The 22366-nt window shown below is 36.7% G+C and overlaps 1 protein-coding gene across 1 annotated transcript in view; it reads right to left on the bottom strand.

Moving 5' to 3' along the window:
• Window positions 1-22366, bottom strand: part of LOC129751117 (calcitonin gene-related peptide type 1 receptor) — a 157631-nt gene that overhangs the window by 101111 nt on the left and 34154 nt on the right. The window contains exon 2 of the mRNA XM_055746425.1: window positions 19883-20060. Coding sequence (XP_055602400.1) covers window positions 19883-20024 — 142 coding nt within the window. The 5' untranslated portion in view covers window positions 20025-20060. The remainder of the gene's footprint in view (window positions 1-19882; window positions 20061-22366) is intronic.

Raw genomic sequence — 22366 nt, 5'->3', positions numbered from 1 at the left:
CTGGTGATGGTGAAGATGCGCTCAAAACTCTCCGTAGTGAAGAACATATGAAACCGACGCTTACTGCTAGTTAAATATCGCACGATTGAAGCAACCTGAGGTCGCAGCAGACTACGCGCAATCGCTCGAAACAGCGCTGAAGGGAAAATGGCGTGCTCGACAAAGCCTCTCTCGATGGCTGTTGGGATTCCAACAGTAATCGGGCATGTGGAACGAACTCGACGGACTCAGGTTGTGGACCCAGCCAGCTACATAGTAACGGTTGGTTGCTTAGAACAAGTTCACTGGTGTTGGGAGAAATTTCGACACTTTTAGCACATTTCGAAAACTTGACCATGCGAAAACAATTCAAGATCTGTGGTCTTCAAGAGTTTTTACACCACGTGTTTTATTCTCGCATGCTGTGATGCAAAAATAGAAATATTTCTATCACATACGGCTTGAATAGAAACAGTGATGTAAATAAATACAACGCCCAAAGATCTTGAATACATTTTTGCATGGTAAAATTTTCAAAATGTGCTTCAAGTGTCAAAATTTCTACCACTTTCCTCCAACACGAGTGAACTTGCTCTTAGCAGAATAACAAAATTGTAAAATTTTCTCAAGAAAATGGAAAATTTGAGAAACATAAAGACCGGAAACAGTTCTGTGGCCCTTTCCATACGGGAAATTCTACGAGGTTTGGAGCACTACAGTTCTTGGGCTTTCGCGACCAAGATAATCCTTATTAAGGAACGGATCTGGTGCGCAGTGAAAGCGAGAAACGATGAAGATCCAGCGACGAGGTTTCCGAGCAAGCATTGGCCACGATATGTCTAAGCGTCAACCCAAGTATCTACGGATTGGTCAGAGATGCGAAGACGGCGAAGTAAGCATGGGACAATCTTCGAAGCACGTACGAGGACTATGGTTCAACCAGAAAAATCGGACTTTTTCGAAAGTTAACGGCAATCCGATTAATTGGCGTGGAGCGTGAAGAAGAGATGATATGCATATCGACGCAGGAATATGCTCAAAAGTTTGCTGATGAAGGAACTACCAAAACGCTACGAACCTATGATTCTTGGAGTGGAATCATCTGGCATCAAGCTGACAGCGGACATTATTAAAGCCAAGAATCTTCAAGATGTAAAGGTGTGCGAATCACAGTCTGGCTCAAGTTAAGAAGCATTTTATTCGAACCCCAAAGCGCAGGAGAAGCGCGGTTAGAAATCGTCGATAAAATGTTACCGTTGCAATAAATTTGGCCATTACGCATCCGAATGTAAGCAGCAGGGTGGGAGGGAAGAATCCACGAAACCGGGGCGAGACGAAAATAAAGTGAACATGCAGCATTTTTCGTTGCGTACAATACAGTGGAGCGTGTACCAGACTGGAAGAGTTTCCTGGTGTGGCAAAAGGAGCAGTCAGATTAGACGCCGATTGCGATGGTAAGAAATGTGAAGCAATGTTTTGTATGTTCCAGATTTGGCGAACAACCTTATGTCCGTGAGCAAGATCTGTTCAAACAGGTACCAAGTAGTATTCAATAAAGAGTCATGCAAAGTATTGAGTCCAGAAAAGGAGACACTATCAAGATCACATGAAAATCATAAAAGCTACGAGCATTTTAAAAATAATGCATGCAATTTTGATTTACAAACTTGGTATATTTGAGAAAGTTGTTCAAATTGTTGAGACACACAATTTTGTGGAACATGTCAAATACATATTTCAACTAAGAAAGGAGATATACTACAATATATCCAAAATAATGCCTTTTTTCAGTAACTCATAACCTTAAGTGTTCAGCCGAGTTCGTATAATTTTTTAAATGGGTTTTATTGGTAAAGTTATTGCCTTTCCATTGATATATAAAAAATAAACAAAACATCTATCCAAAACTGAAGTTAAGTTTATATATCAATGGAAAGCCAATAACCTGACCAACAAAACTCACTCAAAAAATTAAACAAACTCGGCCGAACTCTTGAGGTTATAACTCACTGAAGAATGGCATTATTTTGGATACTTTGTAGTATATCTCCTTTCTTAGTTGAAATATGTATATCACATGCTCCACAAAATTGTGTGTCCCAACAATTTGAACAACTTTCTTAAATATATTAAGTTTGAAAATCATATACTAAAAAAGGTATTAAATATTGAAATTTTCTTGAATAACTAGATTCTCTTGCAACTAATTTCAATTGTCCAAAATTTACATAAATCGTTTTCTCACCTAGTTTTGTACGTTCTTGAAAAAATTGTTTACACATATTTATCAGCTGACAACTTTGCAATGTGACATTCCTTCACAAAATTGCATCCTAGATTTTTAGCCGCATCTATACAAGACTGCAAAATATTTTGGTGGAAAAATATATTAAAGACTGGTAGAAGTGATCCAAACCGAATCAAGAAACAGACATATTTTGGACCGATTGAAGACCTTGGCGAAAACTTTTATCATACGATAATACGTTTTCTGCTGTCCTTTTTTAGATAAAACCCGTGTCCATTTTCTAGCCATTTTTTGACCCGCTGCCATTAGAATTATGAACGGATGAACGGTCAAACATTTTGGTTTAGAAATTAAATAAGATTATTCTTTAAGTTATCCAATTTTCTTTATTTTCAGTAATTACATGGCTTTTGTCTGACCTATACACGGTCATAATCATAATTTGATCCAGAGCACTATTGAGTTGACCTTGTCTCGAATTTAACAGTTGCACGATATTCAGTACTTGATGCTGAAAAAGTATGAAAATTTAAAAAAACACTGTTTTTGGCACACATTCATTTTTACTTACAACTTCTTCGGTGTAAATTTAAACCCCTTGTTTAACCTAGAAAAGAAGATTTTTTCAAAAAAAAAAAAATATCACAATTGAATACTTCAATTACCTTGAAATCTCACTCGAAGCGAAGTTCCATGAATTTTTGTTGTTAATTACATAATTAATAAAAATAAAAACTCAAAATTACTCGTATTTTTTTAAAAAGGCTCGTAACTTTCATGGTTTTCATGCGATCTTGATAGTGTCTTAACCTTCCAAAGCCGTTCGCTAAAAATCCGTTTCGGGGAAATTTGAACTGTGGTTTGATTTCGTTCTCCTGGATGCAAATGTTAACCGATTTTGATGATATTATATTCATTGTCTAGGTAATTTATTCTAACTACTCAACATTTCAAAAAAAAGTTGATAAGTATTACCAGATTATCAGAAACTGGTCCAGAAAGTAAAAAGTCCGAAAAATCAATTTTATTTTTAAAACACTCATAACTTTTGACAGCTTTTCTGTATTTAACTGTTTTATTAATGTTTGAAATCGTCAAGAATCCATCTATCCGACAATGTATAGATATGTTGGGATCCAATGAAAGTGCTGACCGCTATGACTAATCTTACGGTAGAAAAAAATCTTACTTAAAAAATACGACATCCAATTTTGGCTTTGCATAGCTGTATTTCATTTCCCAATAAACCGATTTTCAAAACTCAAATTTTAATTTTTTGACGTTGATTTGATCATTATTTTCATAGAACATACTTGGTCTGTCAAAATTACCAGTTCATCAGTATATTGGAATGATGATAAAGATGTTTGAAATGTGCGCTTCGGGTCATATTGACCCGAACGGCTTTGGAGGGTTAAACAAAGTTTCTCATATTAATAAAATCTACAACTTTTGTCAAGACATCAAGGCTCTAAACTAATTATTTAAATTTTTTTTTATTTCCCTCCCAGTTGGGAAAATCATTTTTTTCTTTCAAGAATTTGATAGATCATTAAAAAATATGGAAAGTTGTGAAGACATCAAATGTCTACGTTCACCGTTAGTCCGCAAATAATTTTGATCGCTTTTTAGGTGCATTTACCCCTTTGTGAGCCGGTTAGGTCATTTGTCCGTTGGTAACATGCAGCGTTTAACCGAAATGGCAACATGAATCAATTACAACAGTAGCACCCAAATTAAGTGTTTTCCGTATGTCAAAGGAAAACACTGTCGCAAATCATTCAAATCAGAAGGTGGGGAGCAAACTGCGTATTGAAATTGATTCATACGGATTTGTGTGGCCCCATAGAGACGAAAGACCTACCACGACGGGTCGATTACACGGAAACATATTCCCCAAGTTGTCCGTTACGCTACCGTTAATTCGTTACATGATGGCTACTGCTGCATCAAATGGATGCAGTAACAGCGTTCCTGCAGCGTTCCCATCGACGAGAAAGAGATCTACATGGGGCAACCCGAAGGTTTTGTAGATCAGACTCATCCGAATCAATCCTGTCGACTGAAGAAGGCGTTATACGGCTTGAAGCAGGCAAGTCGTGTATGGAACCAGAAGCTGGATGAGCAACTGCGAAAAGCTGGTCTGAACCGATCTAGATACGACACTTGCGTCTACTTCAAAAAAGTTAATAACCGATTTTGATTGTAGACGTGTATGTGGAGGACTTGTTAATATTTTCGAACAACCAGCAACGAATAGATGTATTGAAGAGGACTGTGGAAAGCTAATTCCAGATGAAAGATTTGGGCCTGGCGATCAAGGTCCTAGGATTCCGAGTCACCAGAACCAAGGACGAGGTGATGCTAGATCAAGAGCATTACATAAATGATCTTCTTAACCGATTTGGTGTTGTTGTTTGTAATACTGCGTCTTCCCCTGCCGATTTCAACCAGAAGCTTACGGAAGAGATGTGCCTACAAAAGCGAAAAAGAGCGGAACGCCATGAGCAACGTACCTTTCCGGGAACTAGTAGGACTTCTTCAGTTTTTGATACAAGGTACTCGACCCGACATCGCCCATGCTTTTATTTAGTCACTTTAGTAGTAAGTAATCCAGGAAAAGCACTTGGACGGCTGCAAAACGTAACCTGAGATACCTGAAGCACACGAAAGAAATGAAACTGACATATTCGAAAAAAGCTGTTCGAAAGTTCCTAGGTTACAGCCATGTAGACTGGGCAAATGATCCTGATTCATGATTCAAGACGTTATATCACCAAATTCGTTTTCCTTCAATCCATGGAACACATGGAGCTGTAGAAAACAAACCACGGTGACGTTGTTAACGCCCGAAGCGGAATACATGGCGGTTTCCACTACTACGCAGGAAGCGATCTGGTGGAAGGGAATGCGGAAAGAGCTGTTGGGAGATACAGACCCGGTGACAATCTACTGCGATAGCGGTACTTTTGTTATCGCAGTAGATTGTCTACCTTGCCGAAAATGAATCGATATACATACATAGTTTGGGAGGAATTGAGCTTTTGGTGATTTCTAAGGGCACATCTCTTCGCCGTCTTCACTCGATGCAGTTCTTTACCAGCGATTCCGCAAATTCTCGGATATCGTGCATTTTGAAACCTGGCGGTCGATAACGTAATTAGATCGGTTGTCCTCTACGGGCACGAGACATGGATATTGCTCAAGGAGGACCTGCGTACACTCGGAGTATTCGAGCGGCGAATGTTAATAACCATCTTTGTTGGTGTGCAGGATAATCGAGTGTAGAGGCATTCGATCTATTATTAAAGAATAGCGTTAATGTATTAGTAAAGCAGAAAAGTGTTCGTCAAACACCGGTACAAAATGGTACTGGTTCGGGTACATATTAGTACTCTAGTAGCAGTGTTCGGCACAATAACGCTAATCCGCTATTCGCTAGTTAGTCCGCTAAGTTTTCGTTAGCGATTTAATTTTGCCACTATGTTTTGATTGGTTTAGCGATTTAAAAAGTTCCGCTATTTTTTGGTTCCGCTAATTGAAGACCGCTAACTCCCATATATTTGTATCAAGCTCTCGAATTATTATTGATAGGATAAACTTGCTTTTATTAATCAAGTTAAGGTGACATTTTACATAACTTTGATTGCTTAGTTGGATTCATTGGAGGATCGCGTACTCGAGTTAGAGAAAAGATGAATTTAGTGTTATTTTTCTCTTTTTAGCAACATTTACAGAAGAAGATAATACCTTTAAACAATACAAAACTATTTTAAACATCTTTTCATCAGCATTTGCTTTCAAGTGGCTGAGATATTTACTTTTCACAATGCAGTTTTTTAGAGATTTGCAGATCACTTCATATAAAAATAAGATGAAATCACCATTGAAGCCTTCGTTTTAAGTTCAAATAGAAATTGTAGAAATGTTTGACGTTTGACAATGCTCCTGCAAGTTTGAAAAAGGAGAAAACAAGTTGAAGATATTTAATGAAGATAGTATAAAATAATGCCAAAAACAACAAAATGGAATGCATTGTACAAAATATTGTTTGCATCAAAATTGCATACTATCTACACAAAACCGATAAATCGAGTAAATTTTTAAAGAAAATTTAAATTAATAAAAAAGATATACCTATAGCTCCCATCTTCCACATTCTGTTCTTTTGCTCTTGTAATGGTTCGAAAATTCGTTTGTTTTTATTTGTAGAATTCAGAGATTTGTTAAAATTTCTATCTTTGATAGTTTTGGTTTTGCTCATATAATATATGAAAATTCGACCAATTTATCTAATTATATACTTGAAATTTTATTTTTTTCCCCTTGGACAGTCGTAAAAATCGAAGGGGGGAAGAGCGTGACTAACGAAGAATTTGATATTTGTTCCGGCCTTAATGATGGTCAGCAGTTAGCGATTAGCGTTTTAAGCTTAAAGCGATAACTTTTTCAACACATTTAGCGTATTTAATTAGCGATCGCTAACTTCCTATGAGTTAGCGATTTAATTAGCGGCGCTAATTTTTCAGTTAGCGATGCCGAACACTGTCTAGTAGTCTTAATGAGATAAAAAAAACGAAGAGATAAGCTTTATAAACAGTTTTTAAGAACTAAATGCGAAAGAAGTTGGCGTAATTATAAAGTTGTAAAAAATGAATACTCGCGAAAAATCAAAGAAACGAAAAACCAACCTATTCAAGAAGAGCTAGAGAGAAACAAAACTAATAGAAAGTTATTATGGAAGTCGATAAAACGATTAATGAATCAAAGTGTAGATAAATCTGACTCAATCTCGTTTGGCGTTCTCAGATGAATGTGAAATTGAAGACAAGTTTAATGACTTCTTTATCGATAGTGTCATGTAAATTCATGACAGTATTCCAGCAAACTCTAATGGCTGCTTGAATCAGATAACTTATAACGGCGGAGATTTTCGTACTTTTGAACCATTAAATAGCCAAGAGTTCTTTGAAGAAGTGAACAGTATGAAACCAACGGCGGGTATTGAAAATGTTTCCCAAAGAATTTTTAAAGATTATTTAACAGTACTAGCGAGTCCGATAGGAGATGCTATAAACACAAATCTTCAAACAGTAATAGTACCTGATACGTGTTCAACTGTAGTTCCAATTGAAAAACACAAAAATTCACGAGAGGAAACGTTATTCCGCCCTATAAATATGTTGGAAATCCAAGAAAAAATTCTAGAATTAGCAGTAAAAAAACAGGTTTTAAACTTTATTGAGTCGCAAGAAATACTTATTGCAGAGCAGTCTGGATTCAGAACAGAATCTGCTGTGTATTTAATACTTCGAAACTGGAAGATCAATATTGAAAATGGTAGCTACATAATTGCTATGATTCTGGATTTTAAGAGAGCATTTGAAACGATTGGTCGGTTATTGCTGATAGATGTACTAGTGAGAGTTGGTATCAATGATACGGTTCTTAACCGGTTTAAAAGTTATTTGGATAACAGAATGCAAAGAACAAAATTTGGTTCATCTTACTCGCGATACAGAGAAAATAAGTTAGGTGTCCCACAAGGAAGTGTCTTGGGTCCATTGTTATTTATACTGTACATCAATGACATGAAACAATGCTTACAGTACGGTCGTCTTAAGATATTTGCGGATGATTCAGTCTCCTACTGGAGTGGAAATGAGCTTGTTATTCAAAAAGCAAATGCTGATTTGAAAAATATTGCAGATTTCCTAAAACAGAGAAAATTGTGTCTGAATCTCAATAAAACCAACAGGATGATCTTTGCAACCGCAAAATCGGAGAGTGTTCAAACTTGATTACATAAAACTACGATTTGAAACAAGGACTAATCCTAAAAAGGATCATACAATAGTGATGAAGATCTGGCGGAACATCAGATAGAAATTTGTACGGTAATGGACATACGCGGGAGTAAGACGAACAAGTCGTACAGCTAAGTAACCAATACATATATTATCCTAAGGACAAACTGTCCCTTCTTCTTCAAAAGATGCGTATGGGGTGGAGGATGGACCAAATTGGGCCTGTGGGACCATCACTAAAAAATAAAATAAAAATAAAATAAAATAAAGGATATCGTTTTAATGCTTTGGTTTTTTAATATTCAAAAACTTGAATCCTTCTTGAATTAAAAGTAGATTCGGTAAGAGAGTAAGCTTATAGCAGCTATCGTCTGGCAATAAATTTGAATTACACGTCCGGATAGCTAACAATATGGTACTTTTTCCGTGTAAACTTCCATTCTAGCATCTGCGAGAGATCAAAAGACCATCTACAGATAATTAAGAAAGATTCTTCTTGCTTAACAATTTCCATTCCGATGGGGTCGTTCGTTTTGCAGTCAGCACAGTACACATTCCAACTGATCCGAATCGAATAACTTAGAATGGAAGGAAAGTGTGACATCATTCATTCCACGCACAGTCATTTGTTTTGACAAAAACAAATCTATTTCAACAGACAAGCATATGACCAGTGTTAAACACCAGCCTAAGTTTAACATTTTAAAAATAAAATAACAAATTGTTTTCGAATGATTGAGCGGTGTGTCGAGTTCATCAAGTAGGAACGTATTTGATAATGTTCACAGAAAGTCGAAAGTAACGACTTTGCCTGCAGGGGGCTGATTGTGATGTTGTATAGCACCCACAAGTGTTGCTCCATCGGGAGAGTGAAAATTCCCGCGTTACACAATTGAAAAAAATTATCAAAATTTTCAAAGGCTGTTTGTAAGAATTAACTTAAAATTGAAAAGCGTATGACTTCAGGCGTTTGACAATATTAAAGGTAAATCATTTGAATGGTGTAAAATATTGTAAACTAAAATTGAGTAATCATCTGACAATTCCAAATTTGTATGAAACAATTTTAAATGTTTTCCTCTGTGCACCTCGCATACGACAAATGAATAAATGAGGATCTATTTAAAGTTTTGCGAGCGAAAAAGTAGGGGAGAACTGTACAAGACGCACCAGTTAAGCATAATCGCTATTTACAGCGATACCCATCATCTATGAACCAAATTGAAAAATCACGACGATTTAGTGATCACATTTACATCTTATCAAAAAGAAATAATATGTTAAAAACACGATTTTGGTAACATTTTTGTGAAAATCTTAAACAGCCAGAAAACAAGTCACGGGGTAGAACGCCAAAACTTGTGGACAGAACGCACCATACCGGATGGGTGGTGAGTATAGTAATTCAAACATCAATTTTTTTTATTACTTATTCATCTTATTTTTGCAAATTAACCATACTTTGGCAAAAAATCATTTATTATTGCTTAATTTAACGAAAATTTTGCTGTTCAAAATTCACTTTTTTATATCCTTATAGGTAAAACGCCTTCAGGTAGGCAACGAAATTCAATTTCTTGACTGATATCGCGGCAAACATGGCGGCAGATAATTTTTTCGAGTCAAATATTGGTGCACCTTTTTAACTCGAACAAGGACGAAATTTGTTATAACTATGCATTCTTATCGTAATTTGGGAGTCAGCAAATAAAAAGAAAGGCATTTTGTTTCGACATTCGGTTTTTCTCAAAAGTTAACAGCATTCAAAATTTGAGCCTAAAACACGTGGTTTTGCAGGCATTCTGCCCCAATTTTGATATAATTAATTTTAGTAAAAATTTGTGGGAAGTTAGTGAAATATGATAAAATACTAATAGTCATTCGAAAGTGAATACGAGTGTTATAACGAAAAGCTGCAGTTGGATCAGATAGCGCAGACTGGTTTACCATAAAACCTTATATGTCAACCATAAAAAGTAACAAGTTTTAGGCAGAGTCTATTAATCCTTCTGTTTCTAAGAATTAAATTCGTTTTTGTGAACTTTTCATCTAAAAAATAATGAAAAAGCTCATTTCCTACAATAAAAATGAAGAAAAACACCATTCGGAGGCAAAGGTTATTGTATTTTTGAGAAAAAATGGCATAAGCCATTTTACCTCGCTGGTGCGTCTTGTACAGTTCTCCCCTACACATTTGAGTCACGTAAGATTACAACAAATGGATGAGGCAAAACTTTTACATGAGCTGCTGTAGCTAATTCGGTGCCATGCATATGCTGGTGAGTAGCGCCAAATTGCGGTGAAAATTCAATTTTCGCTGAGCTAGGAATGGAATTTCCAATTTGTTGCTGAAGCCGTTTTTCTTATTTGAAATACTTTTGACATTAATTCGAGTCAGGTTCCAGCTCTTAGGACAAATGGACTTCATTTCCAGTTCTGAAAATTATCAGGCTAATAAATGGTTCGACGGTTATTTTATTCTAGATGAACTCGCCCAGTCGCAGGGAAAAAAAACACACACACAAGAAGGGAGAAATTTTCTTAGTTAAACTCATATCAGTCAATCCTTTTGCTTGCACATGGTAAATAAAAACGCCTGGAAGTATGTTCCAAACGAAGATACTTGAATCAGATTAAAAACTCGGAGTAAAATAAAATCAATATTTATTTTTGAAATGTTGATGATCAAACTGAATTACGAAATTTAAATTAAGGATTTATTAAATAAAAATCGTTTTAAAGGTGGCTAATCGTTCAAAATATGATAATATTAATTGTCAGATTTATATAAATTTTTGTTTACAAGTTTTTCCCACTGAAATAGTTATTTTTTTCCGTTTCTTAACCCAGTCGACTGTTAAGTTTCTCCCCTGGATGGATGGAAGCAGTTCAAACTTTATCCTTTTCTTTCCGCACATCTCTGGAGGAAAAAGCTACGGAAAAAGATAAACTTTCGAAATTGAATCATCCACATTCCGTTAGTCATACAACCATTACCACCAGACCCCGAGAACATTTTCTTCACAATCATCTCTCGACGAATGGCGAACATTTTTCCGGGAGCTGAATTTTGAAGGAATAATGTGTTGTGTTTATATACTTCCGGGACTTATCCTCGGGATGATTCTGTCAGCGGGTACATTTTTCATGGAACGAACGCCATCCCATTCTCGTTCTCTTAGTTCGAAGTCACTTCTAGTCAGTTTTCTCCTGATATCAGTGATAGAGAAGTTTTTCTATTGGAGTTGAGATGGTTTTTTTCGACGTTCTAATGCAGTTGCCTACATTCGGGAGCAATAGATTTGTTTATTTTATGTGAGATTCGGAAGAAAAGCTTTCAAGCAGTTCTTTCTCAAAAGACGAAACCAAGAAAAAAATGTGTTCAATATATTGGGATATTTTAATCCTTTTCAAGAACATAAATTTTAACACCTGTTATTCGCACACATTTATCAAACAGTTTGCCAAATTATCAGCAAATTACAACCACGAATTTCAGAGTTCACCGGAACAAAAATAATGGAAAGATCCATTTTTCATTCTATTTGTTCTGCCCGTGTCACTCGATTATTTTATCACTTTAGCAATTGTTTTTGTTCAATTCCGGCGTTCCGGTTTATTCGTAGGATGTTGGTGATGATTTCTTGCTGCTGCTTGCTATTGAATTCCAACCCGGTTGTCGTGGTTCTGTTCCCACAAACAAGATAACAGATTTTTTTTTTGCTTTCTCTAAGTTCGTTCAGGCTTCGATGCCCCACATCTTGTGCTTTTCCACTCTCTGTGTTAAGATAATTATAACCACCAACAACAGAAGATGCGTTTTTGTTGGGAGAAAACCTCTGCACCTTCAGGAGGTTTTAATTGTTTTCATTCCATCTTTGGGTTGAGCTAACTGAGACTTCTTTGCTGGTGGGAAATTGTCAGCTCGCTTGGTGTTTACCGGATCCAAGCTCATTTCCCTTTGGTTCCGGGACAAACCCAGCCAGCCACCGGATGTCGGCATCTGGTTGACGACAGTAAGAAAATTTACATTGTCATTTTCTCGCAGCAAACATTCGAATGGCAGCTTGTTTTTGCCCTTTCCACGAATGGAGTTGGGAAGCTGTTTTTTTTTAAGTTATTATTTGAATAAACTTATCATCTCTTTCCGGGAATCCCGCATTGCATTCAAAACATTTATTTTTCTTTTTTTTCGCATTTTCTCAGTGTCAATTCTGATTTTTTTTTTGCAACCGAAATCATCAAACTCAAAAGTTGATATGTGTCTTATTTTACAGGAAAAACTCTACATGTTGAATAAGTTATTGAACGTTATGGGTTATAGATAATATTTACATCAAAAGTATTTTACCGCGGCTTGTTATTATATTTTAAAGAGACGATACTGTGGAGTCCCGGATTTAGTCTTTATGAAAAGTTGAAAAAAATCATGCGGATATATCGAATAGTTTGCAAAACATTTGCATTTATTTTTGTAAATTACTTGGGCCTAGTTTTTATTCATTTTGACAAAGTTGGAACAAGAATAATATGATATCTAATTCCCTTGAATAATCTGGCCTTCGAACTGTTTTACGTATAAAAGCGAGCTCGATACACACTGCCATTCATTGACATTTAATTGCTAAATCGCTATGGATGGACACAAGCCTGAATCGATTTTGGGTCAATTTTTTTTTAATTTCCCAGGATCTGAATGAGGATCAAAGTTAGGTTCAGGAGTTGGGTTCAAATTCTGGGTTGGAATAAGATTTAGGATCAGTTTAAGGCTCTGAATAATGATGAAGATTAGAATCAGGATCAGAATGGAAAGCTGCATATGGATTTAGATCTGGATATGGATTCAGATTACGATCAAGATCAAGGTCACTTTCACGATCTTCTTCAGGGGACGGACAAAATAAAAATCTTGACCAAAATCAGGATTGGAATTTAAATTTAGGCCAGGACCATCCTCTGAATCTGAATCTCAATCTTGTTCACTACAGTGTGGTAGGTAGTGCTCGAAATATATGCGACAGAAAAGAAATAATATGTCAAATTAATTTCTGCTTGTTTATTGCAGAAAGTCGCAGCTAAACCGTTTACAGATTTTTTTTATTTAGTGTAAACGGTTAAGCCGCGACTTTCTGCAATAAACAAAAAGAAATTAATTTGACATATTATTCCTTTTCTGTAGCAAGTATTCGGAGCACTACCTGCCACGTTTACATATTCATTTCGTAGCATTTACGTGAAAATCATTTGGATAAAAATTATGTAGTTTTTCACGTAGCCGCTACGTGGAGATTATTTTGGGTGTAGATATAGATATAGCCCTGGAAATCTTTTTTCACGTTGAAGTGACTTCTCCCAAGTTTATATGTTTCTACTCAAATGCATGCTTTTTAAATAAACTACATCTGTTGAACGCCCAAAACCTAATAAATGATACATTCACCATAATATTGGGAAAATTACGAATGCCTGTTGCATTCCAGCTATTTCTTAACGAAGTGAACCGATAGAATGACCATTTTCGTACGCTCCTATCCAGCTTTGTTAGTCATAGATGGAAGAACGCCCAAATAAATTGGCCAACATAAAAGAAGGGTATCTTCTAGAAGCTCATTTGCATAATTTTTCTGGAAAGCTGGGCCAGTCGCCTCCGATGGGTGGTTTATAAAAATGTATAACTTCCAATGCAACGGCAGAAAATTGGTACGATGTTTATGAATGAATCATGAATCGACTAAAACATCAACAGTTTTGAGGCATAGATTTTTGAAAAAAATAAATGATGATTCAATGTTTGATAATTTAAATTTTACGGCAAAGTAATTTAAATTTATGGCGTTTTCATAAATTAATTACCAAAAATCGTAAAATGGCTGTTGTTATCAGGAAAAATGTAACAATCTCGTTTCTTCACCAGCCATCTTTTGTTCACTGCATTTTCAATTTGACCCTTTTTCGTTGTTAAAACAAAGCGTATAGGGGAAACAAGGGGTTTTCGACGAAATTTCCCGATCTTCGCACGCACGCAACATTTAACGCGAATGGTGGAAAAATTGCGAAATGAAACATGTCAATCAGGGGAAACATTTTTGCCATCGTTTACATCGAACTTGAGGAACGTGTCATTCTCCAGGTCGGCCAAAACAGTCGCAGGGGATTAAACGTGCGAGCCTTTTGCTGTTACAACACAGGAAATTTTTACCTTCGGACACGTGACATGTGTGAATGTGTGTTTTTTTTTCGTTTTTTGCTGGTTTTTTGCAATCTGATGAGAAATCAATTATTTGATGTTTTTCTGAGTATTGAAATATAGCACTGAACGACAGAAACGGAACAATTGTTACGATAATAGTGTCAGCCCCAATTAATGAATTCAATTACATTCTACGCTTTTGAATACCGAGGCTGATTTCAAAGTGCTGCAAAAACAGATCAGAGGTTATGAGGTTGAAGGGTATTTACCTGTGTCGAATAGTTCTTGAACTTCAAAGTTCGGTTGAAGTTGGAAACCGTCAAAGCACAGACTAATACAGACATGACTCTCCATATAATTTTTTTTCCAATTTTTCGCAAAATTTCACTTAAGTGATTGCACTGCCATCTGGTATCGACATTTCCCCAAACGATTGTAAACTTCCAAAATTGTCGAAGTAGCCATGGAATATATTGATCAGGTAAAAAATAAACAAACAAAAACTCGCGGAGAAAAATCCTCAAAATCGTACGATATTTGAAACATTATCGTGATCGTCGCCGAGATTGCCAGTGAACTCATTCGGTAAAAGCGGAACATCCCCGGAATTATGCAGGAGGCATTATGGAATTTCAAAATTATAATTTTTTTACATTTCCACTGCTCGAATTTTTATTTTTGCAGGTAAATATCTCTAGTTGGAGCAGATGATATTCTTGACGAAACGCCTGGATGCGACGAAAGAAGCACGGTAGCACCCACCCACGACTGTTCGATTTCATCCCTTCCTGCTAGAATGGCCTTTAGTTCAGCGCGCACCTGTAAGTTTGGTAAAGGTCGGCCCAAGGACTATAAAAATCGCTCACTCCTCGAAACGCACACGAAAATGCTTCGCCGCCGGCTCGCTATTCGTTTGTGTTCAATACAATCACGAACAGCAACAAAAACGATTCTACGACGGCGGTTTCTATGCTGCTCGTATTGAAAAACATTCATGAGCGAGTCTGAGAAACGGGATCACGAGAGACTTGAATTTGCTTCATGAGGATTTTTATACCGAGCTTGCTGTCTGTTTAGGGAAGGAAGTACGCCAGCTCAGAAGAAAAAAGTAGGAAGAAAAAAAGAAAAAGGAATCTTTTGGCTCGTCCTTCTCAGAGACAAACCGTCCGTACCTACCGTCCGGGCACCGATCGTTTAAAGATTGGCTTGGCCTACACAAGTGCACACTGTTGCTGTTGATGTTATTGATGTTCCTTCAAGCTCGTAGCTTCAAAAAGTGACGCACATTCTTTCGTAGGAAGCAATAATAACAGCACTAGCAAGAAGCAAAGCAATTCTTTTGGCTCGGCATTTTTGCCTGAAAAGAATAATAACATCACCAAATTGGATTGGATGTGCCGGCCGTATGCACACTGTTCTTCTTATTTTCCATTCTTTTTAACCAACGCGTGTTTACAGCCAACACGGCTTGGCGTCATCTTTGTTGCTGTTCGTGTTTGTTCAAGCTCAAGCTTTGCAAAGGGACGAACATTTTTCCACGGGAAAGAATAATACCATTACTAACACGGCTCATGAGCGGGTTGGTAAAAAGTTTCATGAATCGGCTCGCTGCAACGCAATCGTCGGGTTAATGCTAGATTTTGTGTGCGGAGAAGGAAGCAAGGCAAAAAGGAATCAGGAGCCTTTGTCGTGTTTTCGTTTTGGTCGGGCTTGATTCGTGAGAACAGGAGATTCTCGCTCACACCTCATTCGCGTTCCAGGGCATTTTTATGAGCAAAAATCGGAGCGATGCAGGCTCAGTCGCTCGTTTGAATGAGTTTTTCAATCCTTGGGTCGGCCTAATATATCAAGCCAAGCGTAGGGGAACATGCCCTATTATGCGCCACCTAAGCGAATCGCTGATTTTCTGTGTATTCCACGTACAAATTGTGTTAAAAATGGGTGTAATCGTTGAAGAAAAGTGTTTTCTACAAATGCCTATGATTTTTCATTACTCAAATTGCTAAAGTTTCTTCAAAAACATGATTTTTAAAAACCATATTCAAAGCCACAGAACAAAACTGTGTTGCGAATACGCGCCGCTGTGTATTCAATACGCGCCTAGCAGCCGAACACACCCGAGAGCAGCCGAAGACCGAAAACACACCAATACTTATAAACACTTTGACTGAAAAGAAAATCAAAATGAACTAATATAAATTTAACAAAAAATGAAAAATAGATTTTTTAAGCTGAATTAATGCTCAAAATATGGTTTTAGACTTTTCGTTCATTTGCAATGAACATTGGCCTTTTTGAAAAATTAATGGATTTTTCAGCCTACTGCGATTGGCGCGTTATAACGAGCGCATGGGCCGTGATAGAACATACCCATGAAAAGCATACCTTAGCGTGTTCAGTATGATTTTTCAGCATAAAATTATATTTTTGATTCTCCTCTATTGATGTGTCAGAAAATATTGTCTTATTCGTTTTTCTCTGTTTGGTGACGCCTTATTAAAAGTGTTTTAAAATTTAGATCGAAATAAAGAAAAACCTAAATTGTGAAATTATCACGACACAGGGGCATTTTAAGGAAAAATTCATACTTGCCATGACCAATAACAGCATTGAAAACAAATTGGTAATATTTTGCAGGCTTAAAATGTTTCAGATTCTTCAAAACAAGGGTGGCGCGTATTAGCCACATGGGGCGTTATATGAACTTTTCCCCTATAGTGCGGAACCATGTACACAATGCTGAACGGTCGATTTTTTAAGGTTCACACTGGATTCCGGTTTCGACGATGAGCGGTTGAAACCAACTACGCGTTATCACTGGCAGCACGCGTATCGGAGGATTCGTTGATGTGCTGACCAAACTGCTTAGGCCCACGCGTGATGCATCACGAACATAAGGCAGATCGAGCGGTCACGTTTGAGGCTGGAACACCAAAGCTGATCAATCCAACACAGGCTAGATCGGTGATGCAGATTTAGATTGATCAACATACACCTCCAAAAGTTGAATGAATTTGTTAAAACATTTAGAATTGTATTGATTTTAATGTTTATCTTACACATATTCGATGTTATTTCAATTAGATCTATTGAACTGTAATTAGAATATCAATATTTGAGAAAAATCTTAATTTATAAGTAAGAATCGATTTCATTTTCGATTGATTCATTTATTTTATCAAATAATGCATTTGGATTTAGGTATTTCCATTAATGAAAATATTTTTTTTAGATTTATTTTAATTCGTAAGATTTCAGAATGCCATTATTTGTTGGGAATCAAATGTCGGGCCATGAATGAACGCATTTTTTTTTATTCTTCTACCTTGAATCCATTCTCCTATCCTTGAAAAAGCAGATATTCCTGTTTTGTTTTGTATAGAAGCCTCATTTACCTTCTCCCTTTAGCATAGGAAGGATTTAAAGACATTTCTCGCTACATTTCTAGTAGGTTTCAGTGGCAAATGTGGCAATCATCGACAGCATTCAGTCAAACCGGATGGAGACGGTTGCGGAAGAAATGATTCCAGTGACTGCCGGAAGCATTTTTGGCAGTGTTTGAAATGAGTGAGCTGAAAGGAAATGTTTTTTGAGTTAAACCTTTTTATCAATCAGGAAAAAATACTTAAAGCAAAACATCAATTTGTTGCACTACATTGGTTGAACACTCGTTGCTCCGATTGTTTTCGGCAGGATGTTTGCCACACCAATATTCCTCGCGTTTCATTTTTTCGTTTAGACCCAATAAACAAAAACAATTATTCCATGGCAACTTGCATTCCAATGTTGAAAATTTGACCAAAATCAAATCGCCAGCTTCGATGATGTTAGTTTATTTTTAGCGATCGACGCGCCTCTGGTGCCGACATTGCCCATAACATTTGCGAAAAACTGAAAAAGAGTGTCCAGTCTGTATTAGTCTGTGGTCAAAGTTGGATAATTTTAAAAAGGCAGATTCGTGGCTTTAAACATCAATTACTTAAATCAAACAATCTTTTTTGACGGTCGCCATGTGATGAAAAGCAATACCGTTACCGCATTCAAGAAAGCTGTGAAAATTAAAAGATTTACAGTCTCGTCCAGAGAAGAATGAAATCAAGCAGAGCAGCGCACAAACTTTCATTTTTGACTGACAGTCATTTCTCTCACAGTTAATATTTTTCCACAAAATTATCATACAAGCTAGTTAAACTTATGAACTCTTCAATGATTGAGTTTTGAACATTCTGCGTGCTTTCAGAAGTGAGATACAGCTTATTTAGTAAAAGTAGGTAAAATTGAGATTATTTAAAAAAAAATAAACAATATCTGGCTACATTTTATCAAAATCGATCAATGCGATTAAAAATTATATCGATATGAATATGAGGTTCATTTTGGGGTAGCAGGCGATTTCATCCCAATAGACGCCTATATGTCATACAGGAGGCATATTTTAACACATAGGTATATAGAGAATGTTGATTTTTAATAAATTTTGACGAAAATCTCAATACAAATATAAAGTCGATTGCGCCAACTCATGCTTCAACCAATTGAACTGGAATTTTCAGAAAGTCGTTTTTTCACCTAATTGTACCAATCTTTGTATAAAGGGCGAACACGAAATTATCGCGACACCGAAAATGTCATGCCATTTTTCTTATAATGTTTAGAATCTTACCAAAATTTTAGGGTAGTTTTATACATATATTTACTTCAAAAATCAAAAGAAAAGTTAATCGATGGAGCTTTGAGTGTAAAATTGAACGCATCTTCGCTTGATGCCCTGCATCAAAGTCTTTAAAGTGTCATCCGGTACCAGGTTCTGAGTTTGTTTTTCCATTTTCTTGGCCTCATACCACTCCAGGACACTTTTAGAATAGTGGCACGATGCCAAATTTGGCCAAAATAGCGGAGCTTCGTCGTGCTGCTACAAGAAAGGCAAAAGGCGCTGCTCGAAACACTCAGATTTGTAGATCTCGCCATTTACTGTACCATTTGTCACGAAAGGCTCTCCGTTAGAGCAGATGACCTGCCAAACGAGATATTTGGAGGCGAACTTCGACATTTTCCTCTTCTTAAATTTGTCGTCCACATCGAACTTGCTCTTGCCGGTGAAAAAATTCAACCCCGGACTTTGCTTAAAATCGGCTTTTATATACGTTTCGTCATCCATGACACAGCAGCTTTATTTTGTCAGCAACAGCCGTCGATTGTTGCCGCTCATCGCGATTTGGGAAGTTCTCTACCTTGTATCTATGTAGTCCAGCTCTCTTCTTTGCATTCTGGACGTAGCTTTGCGACATGCCGATCTTTTAAGCCTAATCACGGCTTGAGATGTTGGGATTTGCTTTAATCATCCACTTCACCTTTCCCTCCGTCTTTTTGTTCTCCGGCCCCAGTTTTTTTCCAGCTACTTTGCCGTGGTCCAACGTCAACTGCTCCAGAAGCCGCTTCAATACAATTCCAGGTGTTTGGAAAGAATTTATTCTCTGGACTCGCGTTGATTCACCTCCATTTTCGTTGAATCGAAAAACACGACTTCGAGTTTGACAGCATGTAAACATACACATCAATGAGAAAGTGTGCAAAATTTGGTTGACTTTACCCAATGGTAAAAAGTTATGCCCTGTTGAATGTGGCGCAATAACCTTTTCAAACTCCTTTTAAAATTACCTGCATCCGTAGAGAGATTTCGAAAACGATCTTTGAAGCACTCATAGAATAGGTGCCTCATCAGTTCATCCGGAGTCATGGAGTTCGATATTTTGTACTGAATACCATCCTGGCTAGTGGTTTGATCGTCCAGGATTGCCATCGTTATTGTTGCTGCTGTAAATTCTCTAGAGAATATCTGAAAATTGAAAAAAAAACAAAAATAAGACCGATTATTAAATGCAAATTGTACTGTTTTTCTTAAACTAGGAACTATAAAAAAAACACTCGTTCCATATCTGATATCCAATTTTCAATCATAGTAAGCCAAATGGAACAAAAGAATGTCATGTTGGTTTAATTAACAGATGTTCGCAGATTAACTGTAAATGGTTCCGTTAAATTGATTGAGTTTAGTAAACCATATTGAAAAAAATCATTACGAAGAATCAAACTATGTCACTATCAAACTGATGATCTAATTAAGATATCTACATATGTCAATTCAATTCCCTCCGGGATACAACGTTTGAAAAAAAAAACCAATTTCGATATCGATCACCGGAAAGCGTCGCCGTTTTGTTGAGTGTTTCGCATGAACGCTTAGCATGTTTGCTTATGTGTAGCAAAATAGCAACACTCGTTAGGCAGCACGGTGACACCAACAAGCTCGCGTGCACAACATTTGTAGCGATTTGCTCGAGTGATACTTGTAATAAATAAATAGGAGAAGATTCTTTTGCACGATTCCAATCTACACACACCCCATGTTGGTATCGATGTACTCAGTTTGATGGAATTATGGAACTTTCCTCTTCATTCGTTCCACTCCATGTTTAGCAGTGACACGTTAATAATATTATTGATTTGCATCCGTTCGGTTTGATTTTTATGTTTTTTTTTCTTCGCTCTGTTCGGGTGCACTTTGGCGTAAAAAGGAGCAGGATGATTCATTTGTTGGATCTCCTACACAGAAAAAAAAATGTAATGTTACATTGCACGGAATTTTGAGTTTTTGGAATCTAAAACAAAAATTGCTTGGAAAGACATGTAAAAAACATAAACAAATATTCACAGTTTAAAAAACCCATGTAACATTACGTGTAAGAGCATGGGTAGAAAAGAATCGGGTGTTTTCATGTAATTATAAAGCTTGTTCATGTAAATCTCCGTTCACATTCTGTTTCATTGTGTAATGTAAATCTACACAGTTAAACAAATGTATTGCTACATTACACGTGAATTTACATTTTTCTGCATCTTTTCAGAATTTCCAGAAAAATCATGTAATATTCCATGATTCATACCGGACATATGGTGAAACAAATATCATCACACATAATAACAAGTAAATTTATATGCAATTTAGCATAATCCGATTTTACAGGTCATTGCATGTCCATTCACTTGTAAATCCTTAAGTCATTCGACATTTCGTCCATTTGTAATTGAATCAAGTGGTGAAAAAGTTTCCTTAGTGATTGTGGATAGAAAAGTTGTTAAAAAGTGCACTGTGTGCCTTCTATTTTAAAGATATGTTATGGAATGGTAAATGCGTGTTTAGTCTAGGGGAAATAAGACAATTTTTCCATTGTTATCGGCCCTAATTCGTCGCAGTCCCAAACTCAGCGCATTTTTGTTCATCGTTTTCGTTCGCAATCCTTCAGTTCCGACTGTGCAGACTAGTCCAACGTTCGGAAGCAGTTCCGGCGGACCAAAATACCGCCCCCAGCCAGGGGAACTACGTGCGGCTTTACTGACCCATTCGCTCGCCCGTACTCGCTCGACTGACAGTGAGTTGAGTAAAGTAGCGCGTAGTTCCCCCAGCTGGGGCGGCTCTGTAGCCCGCCAGAACTGCTTCCGTACGTTGGAATAGTCTGCACACCAAAGAAACAGGTTAGTTTTGGAAAGATCCGGTTATTACCTACACCAAGAATATGAAAGTTAAATATAAAAAAAGTGAAAGAAAGTGTCACAAAAGATTCACGACTGTAAATTGTGTAAATTCATTGTAAGGTAAACATTTAAAAAATCCTTAACTGTGCAGAACTATGATCGTTCACGGTGTTTATTAAGATTATGAATGTCAGTCAGTTCATCAGCATTAGTATGAATTATAAAAAGGAATTGTTTGGAAACGTTAGAGGAGCTCAATCCAAGCTGATTTGTACAGTGAGCAGAATATTAAAAAAAGGTAATGAATATTTTTGTTCACAGATAGAAATATCTACCTACTTTTTTGAGAATTTATGAACCTGTTGTTGTGAGGAAAACCAAATTTTGGCTCGATAACTAGCTACTATCAGTAGAAACTGATAGTAGCTAGTTGTTATTATAAAATTAAAAAGAATCCATACCTGTATCATTTCTGTTTTGGTTTTTCTTCTTCAGTTCTGCATCGTTTTTTTATCCTGTGTTAGATTATATTTACATATTTTAATTTATAAACACATTAAACAACCGATTCAAAACTCACCACTCTTTAATGTGCGACCTGACCAATTC

This window comes from Uranotaenia lowii, chromosome 3 (genome assembly GCF_029784155.1).
Source record: "Uranotaenia lowii strain MFRU-FL chromosome 3, ASM2978415v1, whole genome shotgun sequence".
In the NCBI taxonomy this organism is placed as follows: domain Eukaryota; kingdom Metazoa; phylum Arthropoda; class Insecta; order Diptera; family Culicidae; genus Uranotaenia; species Uranotaenia lowii.
The sequence above is the reverse complement of the archived record's forward strand: the minus strand, read 5'-3'. Positions and strand labels throughout refer to the sequence as shown.